The following is a 12,360-nucleotide window of genomic DNA, read 5'->3' as shown; positions in this document are numbered from 1 at the left end:
TGGGTCCCACCAGATGTCTCTAAGCCATACCTATTATTTTGGGTGTGGGAGCAGTTGGCAGGGCAAGAAACAGAAACAGAATAAGGGAAACATGGTAGAAAGGGCAGAGCAGATGGTTGGGTACCACTGCTCTACTGTGATCCCTGGCCTTCTCCAGCTAGCAGGGCACACATCCAGCCACTCAAGACATGCAGAGCCCTGCATGATCCCCAGCACCTCCACACCTCTTTTCTTGCAGCCCCCGTGCCAGGTGCCCTGGATCCATGGAGAGAGGCAGCACCGAGTGTACAGGCCTCAGCAAGACAGCACCAACACAAGGACCGGAGAGGGTGGTCCCAAAACATGAGACTTGCCTGACCATCAGTCCCAAGGTGAAAGCCTGCAGCGACTAACTTGCTGGAGACCTTCCCTGTCTTTACAGTCTTCATCCATGCTAAGGTATGAGCTACCTTACAAGGTGCCTAGGGAAGGGGTCCACTGTTGCCTGCTGGGCCTGCTGCCACATCTGCTTGGCAGCAGCAGACTGCTGGGGTGGGAGCAGCCAGGGATGGGGTCTCACACACCCTGAGTATATTTCAGTTCCACTGACCTGGGTTGACCACGCATTTAAAACAAAGGACCAGATTTAGTGTCCCAAAGACACTAAATTTTGGTAATTTATTGTGGCATGGACACTTAAAGCAATGAAGCTCTTACATATTATCAGCAGTTCAGAGTTACATGGGAAACTAAGGTGGACCTGGCTGATTCTAAGTCAGCATAACTCTTCCTCTTTGCTATATTTCCTGCTGCTTGAATGTATCTCCTAAATGAATTGTCCATTGCCCACATGATTTTCGAAAATAATTTATTTTTAGCTAATGTGTTCCAGATAGATGGAAAAAAACATAACGTTAAAAAAATAAAAATGAAATTAAAAAAATCCTCCCCTCAGCAAACAAGTTCCCCTCAGTCTTCATAAAAGAAGGCCGACTTTCTCCTTCTGCTAGAATTCCCAAAGGCTGATAATCATAAAAAAAAAAAAAAAGAAAAAAGAAAAAAAATCATAGATTGTAGAAAATCCAAAGGAGTTGCCTCTATTTAAAAAGAAGAAACAAAACAAAACAAACAAACAAAAAAAAAAAAACAAGCAAAACCAACCAACCAAACAAAAACAGTTCCTGACAGAATCTCCCCCAACCTGAGTACCTTTCCTTTGTCAGTTGTGAGGACTCTTTAACAGCCTTAATATACATCTTTTCTCCTGACTGCCAATGCATAAGCCAGCATATTATTATTTTTAACAGTCATGTCTTCCTTTTACATTGGCTTATAGTTAAATTAATATACTTAAAACATTCCATGCTCCTTTTTTTTTTCTTTTTTGTTCTTTTTTTTTATTTATTTTTTTTCCCAAGTAATTTCAGGTGACAGCCAAAAGTTAATCAAAAGGTTAACTGACTTGGATAAGGACTTGAGAAATATTAAATAACAAAAAAAAAGTCTGTTTGCATCACTGAAACGGTAGCAATACACCACTGAAGTACATGTAACAATTTATTATTTGACTCTTCAGCCCTCCCACATTAAAAATTGAGCATATATTCAATGCAAAGATTGAGAAAAACTGACCTAGCACCTATCCACATTCTGTGGACACCCTGTACTGGGTTGGCAGTAGCTCCACCAGTACAAAACCCCAAGTCAAGGGGTTCAGACCTGCTGAACACAGATTTTTACATGTGTACTACATTATGGGCTTTAAACAAAGTAAGCTATGTGCTTGCAGTCCTTACTGTACATTGACATTGCATGTCTGCAAATGGAGGATGTATCACTAGAATAGCTGCATCAGTGCAATTCCATTGGTACAACTATTCCCAATGTAGAGAGGACCTTCATCAGAAATCCCTATGGCAGGTGATGCCATCAGGCTATTTATAAGACAACTATTAGCTTAGTTCAAAAAACAGGGTATAAAATGATCCGTGTTACCTGTAAGTGGACAGTGATGATTATAGCTCAGTCTATGTTATTATTGCCTGATTGTTCCCAGTTTGGATTTTCACATATTGAGTCCTTACTCAAGGTCTTTTAACATAGATTTGAAATGTGAATATGTTTTATTTTTTCCCCAGTAAATATACAATACACACTTCAACAGTACTATTAACCAACTTTTTATGCCAATTAAACTTTGCTGCACTAACAATACCAATGAAACACATTAAGAGGGCATACTTTTTCGTGAACCAACTGTAGCCAATAAACAGTTTTGTATTAAAAAAAAATAAAAAAAATATTTTAAAAAAACAATTCTAAGTGCTGCCACAACATCCCTTTTCTTTAAACACATTATTCACAATAAATGTTTTCCATTTTTTTAAAAAAAAAGAATACTTCTTTTAAAATAGTAAATTAAATGGCATTTTAAAAAATATGTACTGTGGTTCATTGGAAGTACACTGTATAGAAAAGAGGGAGAGAAAAAAAAGAAGAGACATCACCTGTAAGATAATGGAGACACTTTGCGATACACAACAACACCTCATGTAATATTGTAAGCAAATTATTAACGAACAAAAACGTACAGAAGCAGATGGACAAGTTAGTGAGTATCATGGTACTGCACAGCTTTAATACTGACACACATTTACTTTCCAGTGGAAGAGATAAAACACATATTTGAAAGTAATTGGGATGACTTTATCAACTTCTAATGATACTGAATTTTAAATAGAATATAGTAAGGTGTTCCACCAAAGCTCAGCACAAGCTTTCAAATTAACAGAAAAAATATTTTACTGGTTACTTAGTTAAACATTTTCGAGAGAATTCAATTTGAATTGTACCCTGAATAATCTTCTCTTCATATGATAATAACAAAGTAAAAAAATCATTCATATTTATAGACGATGCCTTCTTTATCTTGGCTTAACAAGCAGGAAAATTACATATACTTATTGGCCACATATGGAGATAAATACATACTTTTTTCTCAACTTTTTTTTTTTTTTTGGTTTGTAACTTGCTAAATAACAATCTTGACCTTAAGGAGGTCAACTAGCATTTTTTTTTATATTTGATAGTGCTGAGTTATAGCTGATGGCTGTAGTGTTTTATCTTATCATGGAACAAGTTAATGAAATGAAAAGCAACACATATTTAGCATTTTAATTTACTTTTCTAAAATTCTGCCATTACTAAAAGTGTCCTTAATACTGGTGAGCTCCAAGGCAATATATAAAACAACATAGACTGGTTATACGAAAAGGGTATTCAAATGGAAACTAGTGTTCATGGTCAGATAACTAACAGAAATAAGCTGTAGGATGCAATATTTAAATTAAGCATCAAATGAGTGGGCTACCCACATACAATATTCTAAGAAAAGTTTGAAATTTTTCTCATTGAGATTTGAGAGGTACAGAAGATTTGGACAAAGTCATGAAAATTAATGAAGAGACAGGATGCTGTCATTAATGTCCACTTACAGAGTTTGGTTTATTTGGAAAGTATATAAGCATGCGTTATTTCCTCATCAAAAAAAAAAAAAAAAAAAAAAAAAAAGGTCAAAGGTTTTCTTTGCTAATATCCAACTTTTTGGATGTATTGAATCTCAAGTAATATCCTTAATGCAAGTTGAAAATAATTTGACTGTTATTTTCCTTCCAAACACTAAAATTTAGTGAATTCAGCTTCAGCTCTCACAGACTTCAGGTAAAAGAGCACAGAAGTCTGTCTAGACTGCATCAAAACAATTAATGTCATGAATTTCAGTGGTGCAGCTCTATCCTCTACTGTACTGTACATGTATTGGAAAGATGAAATAAGATACTCTGACATTTAATTTTTTTGGAAGCAGCCTGAATAATAAGCAGTCTTAATAATAAATTGCATCCTTAACTACTTACTAGGTATTCCTTGAGTTTATACAGTTTGTTACTCCTGGGAAATTTCTGACTTGTATTTTAGGTTGCAGGAATTAATGATAATTCTTTCCAAACTGCAATATAAAACAGCTTTAGTGAAACACCTTAATTTCTTTTGTTTGTAGCTAGGTTTGTTTTTCTTCTCCTTTACTTAGTGGCATTGGATGGCTAAAAACGGATACTAAGGGTATCATTCTAGTGAAAGGGTCTAGGCCATCTTATGCTACTATTAATTTTCATATTCACTCTTTAAACAAACAGTTCCAACTTTTGACCCCTTCTTAAATAGGAAGAGCAACTATGTTGCCTGCTTTTAAAAGATTTAAATCGGTCTCTGATGTCTTCACTGACATCAGTTTTGCCTGTCACTTTCTCATTTCTACACCCCAATGGAAAACCACCTAACATACTCCTTTACATCCAGCATTATCCAAAGTAGCTTACAGTACGTAAACCTTCTTCACACATTCAGTCTCTTTTTTTTCTTCATGTCATGAGGAGTACAGTTTTGTGCTTATCACCAAATAAAACTGCAGTGCAAACTTTAAACATAAGAGTTACACAATTAAAAGTTAATATATGGCACCACAGCCTATTAATTCACATATAGTACAACAGACCAATAAAAACAGACATGAATATGAACATAGCTAAAAAGAAGGTGAACTTGCATAGCAATGCAACAAAAGAAATTATATACAGAAGGAAATCCTTTTCATCCTGGAGGGTGATATTTTTTTTTTCCTTTTTATATACTCCTGACAAGGAATAGTTTAAGGTGAATGGTGTATTAAAGAGAAGAACACAAGTAAAGTATCTGTGGGATATGTGTGGCTGTGTGTCTTTACATTGCATTTACAGTTCTTTTAATAGCACATAAATAAAGAAAATGTTCATTGCACTGTTTTGTGTCATCACTTCCATGAGTTCAGACCTGATGGTCCATCAGAGCAGCTTGCAATGTGTCTTCTCAACTACTCTATAGAGAGAAACAGAGAGAGAAATAAGTTATAATAAGGAGAAAAAAACAACAACAACAACAACAAAAACACAAACCAAAGCCTATGGCAATATTACCGCAGCACAAGATGAATATTCAATAGGTTGGGAGAAGAGAGTTAATTGCTTCTAAGATGAAAAGTGACGGATGCTAAAATTCAGCACTTACCAACACCATATCCATATCTGAGATAGCACATTTCAGGGTGTGTGGATCACCAACAGCTCTCTTACAAGCTACTGGGAGGTAACAGTAGGTAGGTACTGAGAGTTTGACTGCCAGAAATAGGAGGCAGACATGCCAACAACTACATTGCTTTTACTAGTAAAAATACCAATATGCCTGAGCTAGGTTAGATGTTGGCATACTTCTTCAAGCAAGAGACTCAAACCTTTCAGGCATTTAGTACCACCATTACGTGTGCAGCATTAATGTGGTTTTATCAAGGTTTAACAGATACTGAGTAATAATAGAAAAAAGTTTGGAAAATAATTCCTCTGGCCAGGAAAACTCTGAGGAAGGAGCTGGGATATACAACTGAGAAACTGGGCAGTACAGCTGAAAAACAGGACCCATATCCAAGAGCAGAACACTGCTCAACAAGCAACAGAAAGTTTAGGAAAAAGCATCACAACCTTGCCACTATGCCCAGGAAGTTCAGCACCATTTTTCATTTGCTCCTCTGAGAAAAATCTCCAACAGCATTTTTTTACTTTGCAAAGAAACTTCTAAAATATTGGAATTTCTATTAAATTTTGACAGTGTTTCCAATTTCACTACTACTACACATTTAAAGATGTACTATGTAGATAACCTTGGCATTACTTAAACAGATTTGAACTGGTCCAAGTGAAAGAGCAGATGAACTTCATTTGGTTGTCATCAAAGGATGACCTCAGAGGTCAAAAAGATCTTGATAAAATTTAATCTGATTATCACACTGAAATTCCTCCTCTCTTCACAATGGATTTATAATTTGTGTCTTTTTGTGTATTTGAGAGTTCAAACTATAGCTAGAGATAACTTACATAATTCACCAGTAAACTGTCCTTGACTGTTTGATCCCACATAGCCTATATCGAGAAGGTCACTGGCATTGCATTGGTGACCTCCTCGCAAGACTTCACCTTTTCTAGGTCCGGTCGATCCTTTAGAAGAAGCTGTTCCTGAAGAGCTGTGTCCGCCAGGGGATGGGAAGTTAGGTTTACTATATGGTACCAGTGCCTCTTCTAGAAAAGCAAAACAAAACAAAATCAATACACTAGAAATAAACAAGCTATTCTGTTCTGGACATCATATTCATTCCCTGCTTTCATGTATCTATCTTTTGTCTTCCTTTATAGCATAGCAATTTCACCAAAGAAAATACACAACTCATTGTTGTATCCCACAGACAAAAAAAAAAAAAAAAAGCATGAGTTTAATCTTTCTTTCTTGTAAATGCATAAGTTAGTTTGTATTAATTATAAAAAGCCTAGATTCATTATGAAGTAATAGATCACGAATCATAGATTGTTTAATAAAAATAGATGCACATACAATTTCCAAAACAATGCAGCTATAATTAGATTTTTGCTTCAAGCCTACATGAATATGCTTTTTCGTTTTCTTTAGTTTAAATTATGGTAACATTACCTCAATCAATTTAGAAAAAGAACTACAATATCAGCTAATTTAATTAGCTTCCAGCAGCTGAGTAATTTCTAATGATGCAAAGTACGCTGAAGATTTTTTCAACTAGCTGTGAATTACATTGGAAAATATTATATTATACATAACATTAGCAGGTGTAATATTTGGGGTGAGTAAACCTTCTTGCAGCTTGTTTCATATTCTGAGGAAAAGGCTCACTTTTGCTCACTTCACCTCTTAGGAAAGACCTGTAATAATGAAATGCTTGCAAGAGTAGCATTAATACTAAATAAAACACAGGACTGAACATCTTCACATAGCATCAAGTGAAACAAGACATCTCATCTGATTAGAGTTTCTGGGACATATTGTTGTAATAATCCTGACCTAAGAAGCAAAACAGCAGCACTGATTTAACACTGAAATAGAAGAACTACTTTCTTTGTTGCATATGATCCACTTTTGCTGTCTTGGAAGCTGAAGAAAAAGACGTTGCTAAATAGTTTGATTCAAGATAGAATCTAAGTATATATCCTTAACCTTAAAGACAAAAATTGCTCTTTCTGAAATCAGTAAAATATCTCCTGCTTGAATCTTAATTTTTTTTTGAAGTAAATCTGGGCTAAAAGGTGTTTTGTTGTTGTTGTTGTTGTTTTAATATTGTATTTTCCATTGTTTTCACTCTTAAACAATCTGATGGAGAGAAACGTACTTTCTTTGACAGAGAGCAGAAAGAAAAGTAGGTGGGGATGGCTGGAAAAAAAGAGGAGATAAAAATGCTTTTATTCACAATCTCAAAGCCTTTGCCAAGGCTGCAGAAGGGGCACACAATTAACTTAGGGAAATGCTAAATGAGAACATATTTGTCGAGGAAACACAGGACTTTGTTCTCTGTGTCAACCAACACAAGTGTGTAGGATACATGAATTCCCCATATGATCTCCTATTGAACAGAACCTTTTCATAAGGTAAATATGTTGCAGAAGAGGGCAGACAGCTGACTTTTCTCTCTCTGCCAAAGCATCTCCCTATGGCCCTGCCCAAGGGACCAGAATATTTGCACTGCAGGACATAAGGACATTATCAATGTTTTGTGCTATGACCGTGTTGCCCTTGCTGAAATGTAAGGAATTGCTTAAAAGACATAGTAAAATGCCATTTAACAGCCAAAGCCTCCTAAATTATGTTACCTGTTCTTTATATATCAACTCCTAACAACAGAATCTGATGCAAACCTGCTTTCCAAAGGCTGGCTGAAATATGAAACAGCTTGCATTAAGGCAGCAATAAAGCAAGCAACATAAATCAGTTTAGCAGAAAGCTGGATACATTTTTAGAGGATGGAAGGAAAAGTCACTAGCATTACAAAAGAGTCTGAAGATGACATATATGGTCAACTGATTTGTTTTACTAGTTTGTGGACTCAGGATAAGGCCTCCTTTGGGTTCAATGAAATATCGAGAAAAAACAACCATGAATAAATATAAAGTACATTATCATTATAGAGCATATGGTGTGTTAAATTACCTGTTCTGTCCTCAGAAATAAATGTAATCCATAAAATAAGCAATTGTAACATAAAATTAGGGCTAAGTTTTCCGTAACGTTGTAGCACATGAAAGGTAGGTGTCTGAAGTCCTTAGAATAGGCTCACTTTCATTAGACAGCTCTCAAGACAGTGCCCCGTGCCTCAGTCTTGCAAAGAATATGGGGAGGCTTTGTCAATGCCTTTCTCTTTGAAAGACTGAGCCTTTTCTGAAGTTATAATTCTATCCTATGCAAAATCTGGGTATGCATGTAAGACATGGGTAAGACATTTCTATACCCGACAGAAAAACCAAGAGGCTTCTAATATCGTCAAAATTATTGTAACCTGATTTAGCACTACTTTCTGTAGAGGGGTAGCTGAGAATGTCATATTTGATGTGCTTCTACTGTTGTCCCACAATTAAGCCATTAGCAGGAACTCAGCTATCTTGTCTATTCTGAATGCAATCAGTGGACACCTAGCTCCCAACATCAGATATTCTTCTTCTATTCACCTTCAAAACAAAGGGTTTGCTTTCAAAGTTTCACCCAAAGCCTCGTAATGTCTGAATGAAGCTCCCTAAACTGCAAGACACTTATTTTATGGAAGTGGATAGCTAATGATAACTCCCTCTGGAAATATTTGAAAACTGGAAGAGAACATATTTCCAGAGATCTTTGTCATTAATAAAGGAAAAGAGAAGAAGCACAACTAATATTATTTAAAAAATAAGCATGCAATCCAAGAGCAGCCTTTTAAAAATCTAACAGAGAAAAGAGTATAGAGTAAGAAAGCCATAGCACAGAAGCTGAGATGGGAAGAAAGTCATACAGGTATGAAGGTCTGAACCTGTCCCACCAGGGTAAAACCACAGTACCTCCTAGAACAACACTCTGTCATGCATGAAGGATAAGCACTTGCCCTGGTCATCCTGAATCTGACAAGAACAAGACACCTGTAAACACTCCAGCCCTAAAGTCAGTGCTCAGGTAGGGCACTGGAAGCATCAATATCAAGTTCTTTATGGTCAGAAAAATGCAAGTCATACAGTATGGGAATTTTACTACCGTGTACCAGACTAACTGGTGTCACAGAATAACTGACAACTTCTCTTTGTACACTTAAAGTAGAGGAAAGGAGGAGAGTTGTGGTTAAGAAGGTCAGACAAGCATACTTAATATTCATTTACAAAAAAAAAAAAAAAAAAGATGCATGAAGTATATTGTGCTATTTTGTATACATTTGTACATCTTGTACATTGTAGTTAAAATTGCCATTACACTAAGTAGCATTAATTTCACACACTAATACTATTTTTAAACTGTGACTTCATATCATCATTTAGCAACATGAACAACTAACCACTTGTTTATGCAGCTGAAAGATTAAGGGGTACTAACTGTACCATTACTGTTATATTTTAAAATATGTATTGTATTTTAAATGTTTAAACTTTAATATACGTAGCAATATTTACTAGGAGGACTTTACTCAGTAAATCCTGCCCCCATGGCAGCTTTGCCAGCATACTACTATTTTTTTAGAATGTCATTGATATTAGGGTGCTAAATTAACTAGGAGACTTAGTATTAGAATAAAATCTGAAAAAAAAGATGAATAATATGAGTGTGTCTATTGTCACTACAATACAGCTACATACAGACTTGAAGAAGTGGTGTAGCTCTAGAGAAAGCTCCACGTATCATGTAATTTTTTTTGTGTTAATTGTCTTTGAACCACTGCCTTCTTGTATCACTTTAATCAGCACTAGAATAACATATGATTAGTGGGTTAAAGAAAATACCCTAGTAAGGGGACCTGAAACAGCAGCTTTTACTTGCGGTCAGGCTGAGAAAAGGGATTTGCAAATGGTGTAGAACTGCAACTCCAGTTCAGCATTGCCTCCTTTACACATTTTTACAGACTTAAAATCCATTTAAAAGATAAAGTCAGCACTCAGCAACGAGTAGGTCCTGTATAAGGGTGAAAGCCTGTGCTGTCATCTTGCTAGGCCTAGGAGATGAATGTTATTTTGTCATAACCTTGAATAAGGAGAAGACTGTTATAAATATAGTTGGAATGAGTGTCGGTAGTTCAGAAGGACACAAACAAAAACAACTGCCAATTTGGATGCAAGTTGAAAGAACTATAAAATATAGCCCTGTACGTATGAAAAAATACATCTGACAGAAACTACTCTAAAAATCTCTTCCTCCTTTCCTGCCTGGCTGAAACTGCTCCTCTTTTTCCCACTGCTATGCCTGACAACATTATTAATTGCCAAAACACCGCAAAGAACACACCAAGTTAGGTGCTAATGAGGTTTCATGGCTGCAGGACGGAAAGAACTTGGACCACAAGCTCCAACTTCACTTTGCCTCTTTTTCATTTTCTAGCATGAGCCACAGCAGTGTGGGAACACAGGGATGGAAGGAGATCTTAGCCTTCTGCCAGATACAGAAATCCTCAACTGAAAAGTTTCAAGAAGCCGTCTACGTGGCCTCATTTGGTGCAGCACACACGCACCTGATCCGAATGCTTGCTTGTGTTGGGCTTTCCTGAAATCCTCTTGGCGATCTGCAGAGCTTATCCACTCCTGGGCTTGCCGCTGCCACTCTAGTGACGTCCTAGCTTGCCGGTCCAAGGAGCTCTTTGTGTCATCTACGCTGGGTGCATGCTGCCTCTCAAGAGAGCTTCCTTTCCTCTCTGCCGAGCCTCCACGCTGGCCAGGGACTATTTGCTGCCTTAAACCCTGACCGGGAGGCGGGTCGGGTGGTGGTGGAAGATCTAAAAAACGTGAATAAGATTTAGATGAACTAATTTTTAATTGAAACAGAACTTCTATTTGATGCTGAAAAGAAACAAACAAAAGAAATCCCTCACAAATGGTACGAATCTGCTGATTTTAAAAAGAGGAAATTTCATGTTAATCAAAAATGGCTGCTTACTTTCCACTAGTTTTCTACCACAGGTTACTGTGTTGCTAGCTCTTTCTAACATCCATAATAATCAATAGACTCTGAGCCCTGACTTACGTTTCTAAGAATGATATTTATTTTCCGTGGGGTATACTCCATCTGGCTCTTTGAGTAACAACAAGCAACTAAGAAAGAAGAACTGTAAGAACCAGATCTGTGCCAGTTGACAGAGTAATTTTCCCCCATCATATTGGGAGGCTTGCTTCATCACCTTCTTTTTTTGGGGTTTCATTTTCAGCTTGAGGCTTACACTAAAAATCTAAATATGTTACTTTGTCAAGATGCAAAAAATTCCACAAAATCTTGGGAAAAAATATTCACAAAACCTATTGTCATTGAAAATGCGTCAACGTGTCTCTGGTAAATGCATGTTCAAATGGAACAAGCAATGAGTGAACGTTTTATTCAAGTACGATTTCAAAGTTCTCTCAAAAGGTATAGTCTTCACAGACAAGAGTATGACCACTCCTAAGCTTATCAGTCTTGCAAATATAACCAATCAAAACACAATTTCAGTTGAAATGTGAAAGACACCTGCCTGGTCTCTCTATCAACTTATCTTTTTCAAGTTTATGACGAAGATGCTTGTAGAATTGATGATGGAGCTTCTAATCACATTTGCAGAGGCAAAAGTACACTGTGTTTTTTAGTTCATGACCCAAGTTAATTATAGAATCTGGATAATGGCAATTCTAAATGTAAGACTTTCACGTAAACCATATGATAGACTAGTAAGAGTTAAGAAAATCTTTAGATTATTAAAAACAAAAAAAAAAGAACATTTAGTATACTCTCCCATATAAGCTAACTGTTTTATATTTAGAATAGTTGTTTAATTATCGCTTTGGTTAATGCATAAGCCAAGTAAATCCATGCAGCCTCACTAACTTCACTAAATCTATGTTAGTTTACACTAGGTATGGTTACACCTCACTTTCTAGTATTTTGTACATTCATGTTGTGAAGGTTCATCAAGGAATTCAAAAGGCATGGAAGAGTAAGTCTCTCCTTTACTTGCAGAAAGGGCTGATTTTCATAATCCTAGTGAGACTTATACTCATTTTATATATTGTTGAGGAGGCCTTTGAAGCTAATTCATTTTGAAGCCTCTATTTCAGCTTTATATGAAGATTCATGTCCTTGCTGGTAGAGGTAATATTTCTGTCTCCTACATATGCGGCACAAATGCTTCCAAAGTTGCTGAGTGCAGATGTGTGGGTTATTTGTGTCTGAAAGAGAAAGAAGTTGTATCCGACGTTGCTTCTGTATATTTCTTAAGAGCTGAAGTGTTATATCCCAGATTAAGATATC

At 36.3% G+C, this 12,360-nt stretch overlaps 1 protein-coding gene across 1 annotated transcript in view; it reads right to left on the bottom strand.

Moving 5' to 3' along the window:
- Nucleotides 1–4,730: 4,730 nt before the first annotated feature.
- Nucleotides 4,731–12,360, bottom strand: part of ROBO2 (roundabout guidance receptor 2) — a 435,081-nt gene continuing 427,451 nt past the window's right edge. The window contains exons 31-33 of the mRNA XM_050710499.1: nucleotides 10,598–10,858; nucleotides 6,039–6,140; nucleotides 4,731–4,890 (exon numbers count right to left, since the gene is read on the bottom strand). Of these exons, the coding sequence (XP_050566456.1) occupies nucleotides 4,886–4,890; nucleotides 6,039–6,140; nucleotides 10,598–10,858 (368 nt within the window). The 3' untranslated portion in view covers nucleotides 4,731–4,885. The remainder of the gene's footprint in view (nucleotides 4,891–6,038; nucleotides 6,141–10,597; nucleotides 10,859–12,360) is intronic.

The sequence above is a fragment of the Cygnus atratus genome, chromosome 1, assembly GCF_013377495.2.
Source record: "Cygnus atratus isolate AKBS03 ecotype Queensland, Australia chromosome 1, CAtr_DNAZoo_HiC_assembly, whole genome shotgun sequence".
NCBI classification, from domain to species: Eukaryota; Metazoa; Chordata; class Aves; order Anseriformes; family Anatidae; genus Cygnus; species Cygnus atratus.
This window is presented reverse-complemented; position numbering and strand designations above follow the sequence as displayed.